The 15,254-nt window shown below is 62.5% G+C and overlaps 1 protein-coding gene across 1 annotated transcript in view; it reads right to left on the reverse strand.

Moving 5' to 3' along the window:
- Positions 1 to 15,254, reverse strand: part of MLLT1 (MLLT1 super elongation complex subunit) — a 55,813-nt gene that overhangs the window by 7,037 nt on the left and 33,522 nt on the right. The window contains exons 4-7 of the mRNA XM_029916470.1: positions 12,408 to 12,551; positions 8,904 to 9,029; positions 4,475 to 5,029; positions 679 to 766 (exon numbers count right to left, since the gene is read on the reverse strand). Coding sequence (XP_029772330.1) covers positions 679 to 766; positions 4,475 to 5,029; positions 8,904 to 9,029; positions 12,408 to 12,551 — 913 coding nt within the window. The remainder of the gene's footprint in view (positions 1 to 678; positions 767 to 4,474; positions 5,030 to 8,903; positions 9,030 to 12,407; positions 12,552 to 15,254) is intronic.

Here is a 15,254-nt window from a genome sequence, read left to right on the forward strand (position 1 = left end):
GAGGGGTGAGGATGGGGGTGAAGGACAGGGATGAGGGAGGGGTGAGGATGGGGGTGAAGGACAGGGATGGGGGAGGGGGAGGATGGGAGTGAGGACAGGGAGCGGGGAGGGGGAGGATGGGGATGAGGATGGGGATGAGGACGGGGTGGGGGAGGGGTGAGGATGAGGGTGAGGATGGGGGAGGGGGCTGGAACAGTGGTCCATCTGGGAGGGGTGGCGGGAAGGCTGGAAGGCAAAGGGGGCCCTTCTCTGAGGGCCCCCCCTCAGCAGCACCTCATCAGCAAGGCTCGAAGCCCTCGTCACACAGCTGGGCAGACCCGAGGGCCCCGGAGACTGACTCCAAAGACGAAAGGCCACCAGACAGAGCTGGCGGTCAGGTGACCTGCTTCTGTTTTGCTCTTTTGTACAGATTCCCTGAGCTTCCAAAAACCTCCGTCTGCGGACCTCCCGGACCCGCCCCGTCATCTAGGTCCTTCCCCGTCAGCCCCGCTCCGGGTTCACGGTGGGGCAGCCACGTGGAGGCGCAGGGTGTGCGCATGCTCGGGCGGGATCAGCCCTCGCGAGTCAGTGCCGTGGAGGAGACGGCCGCGGACCCCTCAGATTCAATCCCAGACCCGGCGCCTTGCTGGGTCCAGCCCTTGCACGGAAAACTTCCCTCTCCGTGCCCCACGCACGCACCTTGACTGTGGTTCTGAGACGGCTCGAAGTCCGAGTCGGAGCTGGAGTCGGAGCTGGAGCTGGAGCTGGACGGGCTCGCCTGGGCAGACTTCATCGCGACGACGGGGGCGGGCAGGGCAGTGGGAGTGGAGACAGGGCACTTTCAGTCCAAAGGGAACGGGCGGGCGACGAGCGCCGCTGGCAGCAGGAACACCAGCCCGGGCCCCCACTCCAAAGCTCGCTGAGGCGCCAGAGCCCAGCACCCCTCTGCCCCCCGCCTGAGGCACGAGCTAGGGGTCCATGGATGGCCCGGCCCCCGGCTCCCCTCAGCCCCAGGATCAGCACTCAAAATCCAACGCGGGAACTTTCTTTTCCCACTGAGGGACTTGAAATTTCTAGCAGTTCGAGGAGAAGCTCCAGAGCACATGTACAGTTTGCCCACCGGCCCGGGCAGAGGGACAAGCTGTCCATGCAGGGCAGGGGGCGCTTGTCTGTTTGTGGGCCTTGCCTCCCCCTGGTGACAGCAGGCAGCAGCCGGTGTGGGCGGTGGTGCTGCTGCCACAGGGCACAGCGGAAGGGTGTGGGCAGGAGAGGTGGGTGCAGAGACCCCCCCCCCCCTTCCCATCAAGCCCGGTTCCTCGCAGCCCATCCCAGGCCAAGGGATGATCAGAAGCTGCCGTCCTACCGTGTGCTTACATCCGCCGAGCACCTGAGGTCACGATGAGCATGTGCGCACACGACGAACAGGTGAGGACGTGGTGGCCTGTCACGCGCAGAGCCAGCCAGTCACACCCCCTCCTCTTCCCTCTTTGCAGCCAGCCACCCCAAACTCAGCCACCAGGGGGCAGTAAAAGCCAAAAGAGGACACTAGACCATAGACAGGCTGGGAGGTGAGGGGTGGTTAAGACACCTGGGGGTCTGCGGACAGGGACCTGGATGGGGACAGCTCACTTCAGATGCATGCTCGTGGCAGGGGCCTCTGGCCTTGCCACACAGAGTGGTGAGCCAGCTCAGGGGCAGCGCCTGTCCCAGGCCCTTGCTCTCTGCCAACAAGCTACTCCAAAGGGGCAGCATGGTAAGTGCAGGCCAGGGGCGCAGGCCCCAAAGGGCATAAGAACAGAGTCCGGAGCTCAGAAGGTCTGCCTTGGCCCAGAGCGCCCCCAACGCATGGGGGTGCTGCCTGAGACCCAGCGAGCCTGTGCTCTGGAAGGGCTATTCAGGACCCTCTGAAGGAAATGACAGCTTCAGCGCCCGGGATCAGACACCTCCCCTTGTCGAAGGAGGAGGGGGCTGGGACACTAGGACAGGCAGAGGCGCCCAGCAGCGTCTGCTCAGTCCTGGCAGGTGCCTCAGGAGAGGAAAGCCCGGAAGAGTGCCTGACCTGCTGGGGCAGAGGACAGCCCCTCTAGATGGTCTGTGGACCAAGGGCAGACCCTTGAGTTCTTATTCTGGCTCGGGGTGCTGGGTTCGAACCCTGGCTTTCTCACCAGCGTCCCCAATTTTAAGCCTCAGCTTCCCGATCTGTAGAGGAGTGAGTCTGCGGGCCTCTGCTTAGTGTGTGCGGGTGTGTGTGTGCCAGATGCTTGCACATGCAGGTCGAGGCCAACTGTGCCAAATGACCTCTGGCCACAGGGCTCAGGCAGGACTGGGCCAGGGACACGAGGCGCAGGGGCCGTGGGGCGGGCACAGAACAGCAGGGCCAAGGGCTAGACCAGGGGGTGGCAGCAGGGCCTGGTAGAGAGACAGGTCAGCAGACTCTGAACACGGGGCGCCCCCGCGAGGCCAGCCCGGGCCCTGTGTCAGAACAGGTGAGCACTTGCAGAGTCCCTGCCAAGCAGGGGGACATGCTTCACAAAAGAACCTGCCGTTCTCCCTCCTACGCTAGCCCAGAGGGAGGGGGAAAGGAGGCCCAGAAATGGTTTTGGCCAAGGGAGCCTAGAGCAGGTGTGGGTCAGAAGTGTACAGGGGGTCACTGTAAGCGCTGCAAAGTGTCCTGGTGCTCAGGCCACTCGGAGTGTCCAGGGGGAGGACAGAGGGCCTCCTGGGCCGTGACTGGATGGGAGCCACTGGTCCAGGAACCCCATGGACCAAAGACATCACAGACAAGCCACTGGAGGGGCTAAGGAGCTCGGCCCAGGGGGTCACACAAGGAGCTGCCCAGTTACCTCTGAGGGCTAAGGGGACAGACGACTCAGGGTCCACACACTGGTCAGAGCTTTCCAGTGGTGGTGCCCCATGTGGCCTCCAGGGTCGATGGCCTGAGACAGTCAAGAGAGGCCAGGAGGCCCCTATCTGGAAGGCTGTCTCACCGCCTCCACCACAGACATCTGTGCCTCACTGAGGCAGGGCTGTCAAGAGTCAGAGAGTCACTGTCTGGCATCCCGTTGGCAGCCTGGGCCTCACGCCTGCATGGACCTCCAGTGGCTGAGCTTGTCACTCAGCAGTCTCTCAGGACACAGCGCCCAAGGCCACTCTGCATGTGCGGCCAGCCCGTGCCGAGCGGAAGCCCCAGGTGGAGGAAGCCTCCCACATGGCTGCCCAGGTGCTCATGACGGCCACGCCAGGATGCAGTGTGGACACCCAGGGCGGGACACACATGCTGCCTCTGTCCAGTGCAGGTCCACCAGCCCTGGGCACAGAAGGGCCTCACCTGAACGCGCCTGGGGTAGAAAAGAGGGAAAGGCACCTGCCCGGAGATAGAAGTCAGAACAGGGTGCTGTTCAGAGACCCTCCAGCAGCCAGGCAGGCTACCGACACGGCCGTGGGCGGCTGGGAGGCTTGCAAGGAACAGGAGACCTCCAAGGTCACTGGCAGACAGTGCCTCCTGGGCGTGACAAGTGCTGGGCATAGGGCACTGCCAGCCCCGTCGGGGACACACTGTTACCCATGGGCCAAACCGTCACCCCCAGCCAGCACTGTTGCCTCCACAGCGTGCCCCTGGAAGCCACACGCTCCAGAGACCGGTGCTGGTGACCCATCCACCCGTGACTGCGTCTCCAGGAGCCACGGTCAAAGTCCCCGTGGAGCTCTGAGCAGCCACACGGGAGAGCACGCCTGTGCCCCTGAGAGTGAGTGGGGATTCAGAAACACAAAAGGGCACGGTGGGCCGGGGCTGCTGATGCAGGCGCGGTCACTCAGCCCCCCATCCACACAGGCACCTGTTCTCTGACCCCTCGAGCCAAGCGCACCCAGAGACGGGCTGCCACCCGAGGCCCCGGTGAGGCCTGGCTCCCCAGGCAACAGTCTGGTACTGGCTGTTTCGTGGCTCAAGCCATCTCTGACAGTGACCTTAAGAACAGGCCAGAAATGCTGCCACAGCAGGAGTCCCAAGGCTCCCACGGTGACAGGACCCAGCTCCCAGAGAGGGGCTCCAGTCAGTGCTTAGAAAGGGAAGGGCGGGGAGGCCTTGGAGTCCACCAAGGCCCAATGGCCAAAGCGTGGGACCCCCCAGGCCCAAGGAGGGAGCTCCCCGATGGGAATGACCCTGCGGGGGCCAGGAAAGGGGCAACGGTGACACATGATCAGCCACCGAGACCCTGGCCCGTGCAGGGAGCTGCTCAAAGAAGCGAGCTGTGGACCCAAGGACGAGCCTATCATGTTCTACCAAAACTGTCCTAAGCCCTGTCTCCAGAGTCTCCTGACAGAAGGAGAAACTGAGGCTTAGCGAGGTGTGGAGGTTAGCCCAAAGCTACAAAGAGCCCACGGGGGGCCCCGGATCCCAGCCTCCTCGCCTAACCTCTGAGCCAACAAGGCTCCGAACAGCTCAGAGCCAGGGTGAAAGGACAAGGCGCGGGTAGTGGGGAAGGAGCCGCCTCACCTCTGTCTTGAAGGAGGCCTCATCCTCCGAGTTGGACTCCTCCACCTCCGGGGGTTTTTTGATCTCCCTGGGCTCACTCTCGGCCTTGACCTTCTCCCCTTTGGCGCTGCCCTTGTCCTTGGCTGGCTTTTTGTCCGAGAAGGAGGAAGACGAGGTGCGGGGCGAGGTGCTGGGGGCGCTCCTGGACCCCTTGGAGCTGCTCTTCTTCTGCTTTTTGGCGCTGGGCTTGGGTGAGTCGGCGGCAGCTGGCCGCTTGCTGGAGGACTTGGGCAGGGGTGGGGGCGGGGGCCCGCCCTTGGGGGACGCGCTCTCAAGTTTGGTCTCCTTCAGGGACATCTTGGGTTCCTTGAAAGCAGCCTTGGCGGGCGGAGCCTTCTCCTCCTTGGGCGGCCGGCCCTCGCCCAGCTTTCGCGGGGCGTCCTTGGCACTCCTGGCCGGCTCACGCTCCGGCTCCTTGGAGGGGGCCTTGCCCTCGGAGTCCTTCCGTGGCCGCTCCCGGTGCTCCTTGGCCGTCTTATGGGTCTTGCAGGCTTTGCTGCTGTCCCTGCTGGCGTCCTGAAATGCCGGGGCAGGAGGGGGAAAGACAAGGTCAAATGGCATCTCGGGGTCGCCCTGCTCTGCCTCCCCCGACCCCTACAAAGTATAATCCACCTGATTCAGACTCAGCTAGAGAAAATCTTCCATAAAGCGAAAAAGTAAGGCAGCAGATGAGAGTTTTAAATGGAGCTGTCCCTTTAAACTACTAGGAAGTGTCAGCAGGTCCCAGGCGACTGCAGGCTAAGATTCCCCTCTGAATTGAACTGACATTCCCTGAGGGATTCAAGAAGAGCACACGGTGAGTCAGACACGAGACAGGCAAGCCACATCTACCCACTCCCGCTCCAACGACTCGCCACTCCCCGCAGGCCCGGGGGAGCAGAGGCTGCGTGCGGCGCAGGGGTGGGGGAGCTGAGGGGCTCTGGCAGGCGGGCTCCCCCGACCCTGGTCCCAGTGCACACCCAGCACAGCTGTTCTTTGGTCCCCACGGTCAGCATTTACTGAGCGCCTGCTGGGTTCCGAGGTGCTGTGCAGAAACAGCTCCTCAGACCTCTTGTGATCAAAGTCCCCTGGGCTGCATTTCTAAACCACATACAATTCTTGGGTCTCCATCTGGAAAATTTGGAGGCTTGAGCGTGGAGCCCAGACTCTGGTGCACATCAGGCAGGTCACGGAGCTCCCGCTGGAGACAGAGGCAGAGAGGGCCTGGCCCAGGCTGCTGGGAAGGCCAGGCTAGGGGATTTCAACCCTGCATGCCTGCGCTTCCTCCAAACAAGGGCAGGACCACCTACCTCACTGGGCAAGGGTGCAGGGTCCCACGGGCAGCAAGCACCCAACCAAGGCGGGGCTGCAGCCACTGCCACCCACCCCTCTGCGGCCGGCATGCTGTGCAGGTGGGAGCCCCACTGGATGCGTCACTTGGATCTCTTTCCTATCAACACCCCCTCATCACCCCACACACCCAGGTGCACCGGACAGGTGCCTGCCGTGCTCAGCTGCTGAGGGCTCTGGCCCCACTCGCGGGCCAGGTACACGGCCGGGCCCAGAGGCTCTCTAGACGAAGCTCACCAGGAAGCCGACGGAGTCAGACTGGAGGGTGACCCACGCCACGAAGGTAGGGGCTCCTCTGAGGCAGCTCACCCCAAGTGCTGAGGGGACAGGCCGGAGCGTTGTCAGGAAGGGTGGGCAAGCCAGGAAAACGCCCAGCAGCAAGGCCCCTGCTGCCCTCAGAGCCCAGCACGGAGCCCTCCCAGCAGAGACACGGCGACAGATGGCACAGCCCTCAGCACCTCTGACCCATTCCAGTCACCGTCTTCTTGCAAATCCATAACCCACATCAGTGCCCGAAGTTCGGGGCCAGCCCCATGTGACCAGGGCTCACTTCCACCCCCCTGGAGAAATATCACCTGGGTGCCCTGGCCCCAGCTCTGAGATCGCCAGGGCCAGGGGGAGGGATGTTTACACCGTGAGTCCCCAGCAGATAGTGTAAGGGGGCAGCCCCTAGGGCCTGGCTTGCAAAATGGGGCTCCACTCCCCAGCAGGCTGCCCTCCGGAGGAGGGAGGCCAGAGGCAAGTTCCACAGGTAACTCTGGCCTCTTCTCGCAGTGGCCACATGCCCACTTGGGTCGCAGGAACTGGTCGAGCTCCAAGAGGCCCGTTGGCCAATGCCTCCAATGCAGTTCCCACCATGCCCCCCACCCCCTGAGCTCTAGGGTCAAGTGAGCCGCCACCACCACCCAGGGCCTGTGCAACTAGCAACAGCCTCCGGAGCAGCAGCTCTTCACCGGGGTCTGCCAGGGACCCCCAGACCACAGGCTCTCTGTAATCACACACTGACTGGAGCGTAAGGTAGACACTCCCAGGAGTAAGGACTCCTCACAATCATAATCTCCTAGCTGTTAATGCCCCGAAAGCGACTAAGAACCAAGTTTTAGAGAAAAGGTCAACCAAGCCAAGAGGCTGACATCAGACAGAGAAGCAGGTGCCCCTGGAGCTCCGTGAGTGTGGCCAGGAAGAGGGGCCAGAGGGAACGACCGCTTCCGGGGTACGGGCCTCCAGTTCCCGACGGCCACTGCACCCGCTGGGGCCAGAACCATCAGGGACTGATCTACCGGGGGCTGTGGCAGCCAGACTCTCCACTGGCCCCCAGACCCAGGGCTCCCATGGTCAAGGCCCTGCAAGGACCCACCCCTTCCCGCCTGGCCCCTCTGCCTGGCACATGTGGCCTGGCCAGTCAGACCTCCTGGCTCCAAGCTGCCAGAAAACCAGTCTGGGTGCCCAAGGGAGGGTCCTCAGCTGGAGGAAGCAGCTGGCACACAGGCGGTGCCGTCCAAGGAGCGCCGAGAGGGGACGGCTCAGAAGTGGAAGGGTTTCTTCAAGGACCATCAGCAGAGGAGAACCTGCCGTCTGCTGCCTGAGACACCTCTGCAGGCGCCTCCTACGTGCGGCCCGGAGGGGCTGGAGAAAGAGCCTGGGGCAGGGCCGGGTCCGAGATCCTGCCCACTCAAGCCCCCGGATCTGGCACATCCCCTCTTCTGGCTCAGGGGCTCCCAGGAATCCCCAAGACACTGGCGAGAGAGGGTGCGAGCAGCCAGGGACGCAGCCCTGACGGCCACTGGGGTGTCCTCACCCCCCAGAGGATGTTTCTTTGAGAGGTTCTGGATGGCTTGCAGGTGACACGTACAGAAGAAATATCAACCTCTGCTCTTCCTATTCTGCAGAAAGTCCCGAAAAACTGTGGATGGCCAAGATAGTAGCCACCAAGATCGCTAGCAAGCGTTTTCCTCCCGTTTTCCCTCCTCGCAGTTCAGGGAAGGACAGGCCCGGGGGGCTGGCATGGGGAAGACCCCCCGAGCAACACCGTGTACCTGGACTCTGGCCACACACGGCTGGAGAGCTTAAGTCAGACAGATCCGAGGATGTCAGACACCCACTGACCTTGTGGAAAGTGCCAGAAAGACCCTGCCTGGGCGATGTGGCTCTCCTCTGGTGTCGCTGAAGAGGGCAGCTGGAAGACTGCCCGAGAGCTCGGCCTGTCCCACGTGGGGTGCCCAACAGGTGAGCGAAGCAAGAAAGACGCAGAGATGAGAAGTGGGAAAGCCTGTGGGGCCAGAGGCTGGAAGAGAAGCAGCCACCCGGAGAGCCCGAGGGGCCTGGCCTGCGGCACACGCCGTGTGGGCGGCCGCGAGGGAACAGGACGCGCACTCATGAGTGCACATGGACATCGGGACACCATCTGAAGGGCTCCGGTGACCAGAGCCCCGGGGACAGTTCAGAGAGAGGTCGCAGGAAGGCAGAGTGCCGCCCGCCAAACAGGACTGAGACGAGATGACAAAAACATTTCTTCTTGGGAAAAATGAGCCTTCTCACCACATCGCCCCGCCAAGCCCTTCCCCCAGATAAGCCTTCTAGGTCGAGAGCTGTTCCCGAAGAAAGAAGCCAAGCCTGGAACAGCCCGGGCCGGGGGCGGGGCACCCGCCCTGGCAGATGGGGCATCCTGGCCGTGCTCAGGAGGCCCGGGAGTTGGGCAGTCGAGGCTGTGACGGAAATACTCTGCCCATGGCCCCCAACCGTGGGAGACTTTCGGGGTTCTGCCTGAGGGGTCCTAAGGCCCACTGACGCAGCGGGAGCAGTGGGGATGGGGTGGGCTCTCTGGCCTTGAAAGGAAGAGGGCAAAGAGCCTGCCATTACCTGGCTGTCCACACAATCCGGCAGGGGCTGGCCCTCCCGAGTGGCAGGGAGCCGCCAGGGGGAGCAAAAAGCTCTAAGAGGAAGATGCCAAGGGAGCAAGTCTGGGAAGGGAAGGCCCAGCTCTGCAGAGGGGGCGCCCTGAGCCCAGGACCCAGCACTGGGCCCCAGTGCTCCCGTGGGTCTGGGCCTTCACCTCACTAACCTTGGAGCCGTGGGACGGTTTGGTCTTCTTGGGGTCAGAGAAGGCAGAGAGTGGAATTGTGGGTAACATGGGGTAGTCGGGGCTGGGCCTGGACACCGTTTCTGCTCCTTCGGGCATTACCATCACCTAGTGATAAAGAAGAGACAGATGTTACCAGTGAGCAAGGAGGCAAGAGGAAGCGGGCCTGCAGGAGTCCGGCCAGAGGCTGGGGGAGCTGCCCTCTGGGAGAAGGGCGAGGGGGGGGTCGAGCGTCACTTGTCCAAAAGAATCAAAGGTGTTTCCTTCACGAGAGGTTGGGTGCTGAGTGCGGGGAGCAAAGCAGGCTCGAGGTGGAGAGTGAAGAGAAGCTGGGGTCCCAGGATGGCTGGGCCCAGGTGCAGCCACACGGCATCGGGGAGGAGAACCCGAGCGCCGGGGACAGGAGGGCCAGGCCAGGAAGACCCGCGGAGTGTGCCGAGAAGCACGAGAAGGCAGCCGTGGCCCAAGCTGACCTGCACACTGCAGTTCAGAAGGACCAGAAGCATGGTTTGGAAAGGCGAGAGGTCAGCCAGACACCCACGCTGGGCAGCCGTACGGCAGAGCGAGCAACTTCTGATGGGCGTGCGCACGGGGGACTTCACAGGGCCCTGCATTTCTGGGGGGGCGGGGCATGAGCCCTCCTCCACGGTCAAGCAGGTCGAAGGTGATGGAAGGGGCAGCATGGGAGGCAGAGGCAGGAGAGAACTGCGTGGGGGTGGGCGCAGCTCTCTGCAAAAGCCGCAGCAGGAGCCTGCGGGGGAGGGCAGCGAGCGCCCCGCTCTGTTAGCCGACTGCGAGGAGGAGGGGCCTGGAGTCCTGCCAGGAGGTGCTCCGGGGAAACACCCGCCGGGTCCAGCGAGGCTCCCGGCTCCTGCCGCACCTGCCGGGGGAGAGACGGCTTGGGGGCGAGCCCTCCCGACACCGACGCTGCAAGTTAGCACTGCCACAGCCAGACGCTCAGACGCAGCCTTCCAGGGAGCGATGAGACAGACAAATGCAGACGTGAAAAATACTAATAATAGAAGGAAGATAGTGGGGAGGAGCATTCAGCTCAGGAGAACGAGCACCATTAATCACCTGGAACGCCCGGGATTCCTTGATGAGCCAAAGCTCTCCTCTGAGGACACCAGTGTCAGGGGACATGGAGGTGAACCCCTCCCTTGGCCCCCCCACTCCGAGGCAGCCAACACAGAGCCCCGAGTTGCTCCTCAGAGCCTGTCCGACCGCAACACTGTGACCCGTGGCGCCCAGAGCCCGGCTGAGCAGCCCAGGCCTCGGGCTCATAAGGACACGTGTGAGAGAGAGAGGCGCCGGGCGCCCTGACCCAGGAGCCCGCACGGGTCTAGCCCCCACCACTCTCTTTCCCTTCCCCTCTCGTGCTCAGGCCTCTTCCCTCCCCCACGTCGTGTCCCAGCCTGACGCCGCTCCTGCCCCTCTCCTCTAACAGTGCTCGGGAAAGAGGCAACGGGACGCAGCGGGTCTACCTCCTCCTCCAGCAAGGTGCTTCACCAGAGCCCGGCACACGCGTGGAGATACAGACCCTGGGCCGCAGAAGCAGCTTCTGTTCTGTGCAGCTCAGCTGCCGACGGGACACCGGACGAGACACAGTGCTGAGAGGACAGGCAGCCACCTCCCCAGGGCTGGCCTCTGACTGTCTGGTCGCCGCCGAGGAGGGGCCTGGCTCTCAGGTGAGGCATCAGAGTTCCAGGCGACCGCTGACAGAGGGGCGGCACAGAAGGCAGGTCCCATCAACCCACGGGGCGGGCTGTGACTCCAGTTCTAGCGCCAACAGCGACACAAGCAGGCCCGCGGTCACCTGCCGCAAGATGGCAAATGCCGGCCCCAGTGGGGACGCTCTACTCCAGAACGGCACACGAGGCCCCCAAATCACCTGCTGGGAGCTACTATCCCATAAAGGTTTCAGGCTGCTCTGAAGACCAGAGAGCACGGGTTGGCTCAGCCCAGGGCGAGCGCCAGAGACCCACAGCCCCCAAGGGAGAGAAAGTTCCTGACCAACCCACCGGCTCTCCGGGCAGCCCTCGTCAGGGTGAAGAGCCCCGGCAGAGACTACCGTGCCGCAGCACATGGGCCTCGCTCTCCCTCCTCCCTCCAGGACCTTCTTCCCCAACGGCGAGCCAGACCTGCACTCCCAACCTCTCCCCCGGCCGCTGCCTCCGCCCTCCAGTTTTATATGTTTTGATGATGCACACTGAGCCTTCATCTCTTCTAGCAAAGAAAGCCTCCCTATGCAGGGAGCAGAGGGAGATGGTCCCTTGGTCCTGGAGCTCTGGGAGGCCCACGGGATGTGAACTGCGTGTCTGTCTTCCAGAGAAATGTTGTCTGTGGGACTTCTGGGTGACAAATGCTTGGGAAGCTATATGGCAGCTGTAAGAAGGTGGACAAACAGCTGGGGAGGACTGCTGACCCCGGCACCCGCCGCCTGCTTCCTTGGCTCTTCCGGAACCCCCATGCCAGTTCAGGACGAATGTCTGTGCAAACTGCTTCCAGGGCCTCCCCGTCTGCTTCCAACAGCCGCGAGCGCTAGGTTATAACCACAGACTGCCGTTTTAGTAGGAACCTGACAGAACGCCATCAAGTTTCCTGCACTGAATAACTGATTGCCTTTTTAAAATAGAGTTTACACAAGGTCCAAATGAATAAACGACGAAGGCCTGCTCCAGAGGCCCAAAGCAGCAGGTCAGCCCGAACCCCGCATGCGCCGGGCAGCTGGCCTGCCCCGCAGGGCTCATCCACACTCGCGTGGCCCTGACCCGACTCCTCCTGGCTGGCACCCAGGCAAATGCTCAGTGATTCTGGGTCACTAAGATGTGGCTCTGGGATGACCCGTGTCCTCGGCCTGGCCCTCCTTCCGCCACGTGGCACACACAGGCCAGCCTGCGGCCAAGCACCCCTCCTCTGGGTCCGCACTACGCTCCCGGTGCTCGGCCACCGCACGCACACTCACTAAGAGGCCCGGGCTTGGAGAGCTGCCACTCGTCTGGCTTCACAAGGACAGAGGTGCCAGGCGGCGCGCATCACCAGGGAGCCCCGCGGGGAGCCACTGCTGGTTCCCCAGATGACGCGGCCCCGGCACCGCCTTGCCAATCCGGTTAAAAGCTGGCTCCTGCGCCTCGCCACGCGGACAGACTGGCCGCGCGCCCACTCCCCCGCCCCTCCTTCCCTTGAAGGAAGATGCTAATTAACCACAGTCAACAGGAAGCAATGGGGATCACTAGCGACCAGTCGCTCACAGCTGACAACGCCCCAGCACAGACTCGGGGCACCCGGGGGCCTACAGCGCAGCCGGGTGCCTCCGGCGCAAGCTGCCCCTCTGCGTCTCGGGCGCCTGACCAACGCTGGACAGACGTGCCTGGGAGACCCTGTGGCACCCCCGACACCAAGGCCGCTCAGCGCAAGGAGCGCCGCGGGAGCCCCGGCTGAGCAGGCAGCGCGGCGGCGGCGGCCGTCTGACGGGGGCGCACTCACCCCGCCGGCCATCAGGAGCTTGTACCGGAACTCGATGGTGGGGTTGTTGAAGGTGAGCTTCTCGCAGCGCAGGTGGTTCACGGGCGGGTTGCCCTCCAGGTTCAGGAACAGGTCATAGGTGAAGCACACCTTCCTGGGCTCCTCCTTAAACAAAGAACACAGGGAAGTTCACCTCTGAAGGGCAGGCAGGAGGCTGGAGGAACAGCCCCAACGCGCTCCCTGCCACCGGCCCTGCCCTCCTCTCTCCTCTGCTGGGCCTCCATTTCCCCCCGCAGGCCCCCATCTGCTTCCCTCCCGGGCGCCTCCTTCTCTTCCATTCCGTCATCCGGGAGACATTAACTTCCTATCTGCACTGGACCCAGCAAAGCAGCGCCCACAACAGAGGCCCAGATCATCAAGAACGAAGTTCTCAGAGGGTCAGTGGAAACATTCCTCCTGATGGCAGGTACAGCCTGGCGCATGCCCCCCCTGCAACCCTCAGAGCCCCATCAGCAAACGGAGAGACTGACGCTTGAAGACACGGCCGCTGAGTGCCAGTGCCGAGATCTGACCCCAGACTCCGAAGCCCATGATTCTAGAGCCTCCTGGAAGGGAAATGTCTCCACAGACATCCAAATGGCCAACAAGCACACTCAAAGATGCTCGATATCACAATGACGCAAACGCAGATCAAAACCACGAGGTAACCCCTCACACCTACTAGGACACCGATTGTTTTCAAAATGGCAAACTGCAACATATCCCTCCTACCACACGGCTGAGAGAAACGGGAATGGACATTCACACAAACACCTGCACGTCTATGTCCACAGAACGGCATTACTCACGACAGTCAAAAGTGGGGCCACCCAAGTGCCCAACAGACGAAAGGTGTTCTCACACGGTGAGGTCCCTCCACACAACGCAGTGTCACGGCCGCCAGCAGGAGCGAGGCACCCACCCCCGCCGCCCTGCAGACGGACCCTGAACACAACCCGACATGAGAGGCTACGTGAGGTGTGAGTCCACGTGCGTGAACCTTCCAGAACAGGCTCATCCATGGACAGCAGGGGCTCATGGGGGCCGGAGGCTGGGGAGGGGTGGGGAAGACTACTGATGGGGACACAGTGGCTTTCAAGGGAGAGGGAATGTTCTAGAATTAGAGAACTGTGATGGCTGCACAACACTGTGAATATCCTAAAACCACTGAATTTGTATGCTTTCAAAGGGAATTTTCTGGTACATGAATTACACGCGATTGCTTTAAAAGCTCTCCAGTGGGAGACAAGCCCAGGGGCGCAGGCTGATGGCAAGGGGCTCTCAGCAGCTGGGAGGAGACCAGGACCTGGCATTTAGGGTGCGAAGGAAGCGGGGGGTCCGTGCATATGCCCTCTTCTTTCCACCAGACCAGCAGGGTCATGGCGCCAGGGAGAGAAGGGAGCAGAGGCAGGGGCTGAGCCTGCATTCCCCCTGCTCGGGGCCCGGGCCACCTCGCCGGCCTCCTTAGTCTCCCCAGCAAGTGCCATATGGTTTACGTGGGCCACACAGCCCTGCTGGGCTTCTGGAGCCCCGAGGAACGGCCCTGGGCCTGCTTCTGAGTGAAGGGGACACGAGCGGGTCCTGCAGTCACAGGCCACAAAGGGAGAAGGCACACCTGTCACGTGAAAGAGCTGCAGACTCTGCCTCTTGGCGGCCTTGAGCCTGGTGTAGAGGACAGGCACACAGGCTTTCCCAAGCCAGTGCCAACCAGTGGCCTCGCCCTCCCCCCAGCAGCCCTCGGGGTCGGTGAGAGTGGTTTGCACCCCAGCTGGTTCCATCTAAAGCAGACCTGGCAAGCGCCCAAGGTGGACACGTGACCTGGTCTGAGGCGGCCTTCCGAGTCACATGCGAGGCACGAGAGGAGAGGCACAGCACCTCTCTCCTCCCTGCCCCGCTGGGGGCTCGGCAGCCCTGGGAGAGCGTGGAGGGAGGGCATGAGGGTGTCTGTTCCCTGACGTCTGGCTGAAGAGAGAAGAGCCCCCGTATTAAGCCCGTTACACCCCCGACTACGGCTGACCCCCTACCCTGAGCCGGCACTGTTTTGTGCCCAACCTCACATCCCGCTGGGTGTGTCTCCCCACCAACCTGGGGACTCCTTGGTGGCAGGGACTGTGGGGACCCCGGTCCTGCACTCAGGTGCTGGCCTAGGGAAGACACTCCATTTTTGTCAAAAGACTGAAACACTCAGATGGACCAGACTGGGCTGTGACCCAACAGTGTAGGTGGGGAGGGGGCCAGGGAGGCCCCCAGGGGGCTGTGCCAGGCATGGAGAGTGGCTATGAGTTGGTCAGGTAAAGAAGAGGGTGAGGAGGAGCCCCACAGGCCGCAGCGTCCTCTCCGGAGTCCCACGAGTCCACGTGGCCACAGCTGGGAGGGGAAGGGAGACCGGGGTGGCAGCAGGTGACCCAGAGAGATGGACCTTAGCCACTTCCTGGGGGCAAAGGTGTCTACAGCGAGTTTGGGGCTCAGACAGAACAAGCTCAGGGATGGCTGGGTGGCTCTGTTGGTTAAGTGTCCGGCTCTTGGTTCTGGCTCAGGTCATGATCTCATGGCTTCCTGGGTTTGGGCCCCACATCAGGCTCTGCACTGGCAGCATGGAGCCTGCTTGGGTCTCTCTCTGTCTCTCTCTGTCTCTCTCTCTCGCCTGCCCTTCTCCCCTCTCCTACTCATGCTGTCTGTCTCTCTCAAAATAAATACATAAAATAAGAAAAAAAAAAGAGAGAGAAAGAAAGAAACAAAGAAAGAATAAGCCAAGCCCAGATCCGCATCCTAGAAAGCCAACACCCTCTGGCCTGCAGGGCACGCCACTAGGGACAAGGCTGGTACCCT

The sequence above is a fragment of the Suricata suricatta genome, chromosome 12 (genome assembly GCF_006229205.1).
Source record: "Suricata suricatta isolate VVHF042 chromosome 12, meerkat_22Aug2017_6uvM2_HiC, whole genome shotgun sequence".
NCBI lineage: Eukaryota > Metazoa > Chordata > Mammalia > Carnivora > Herpestidae > Suricata > Suricata suricatta.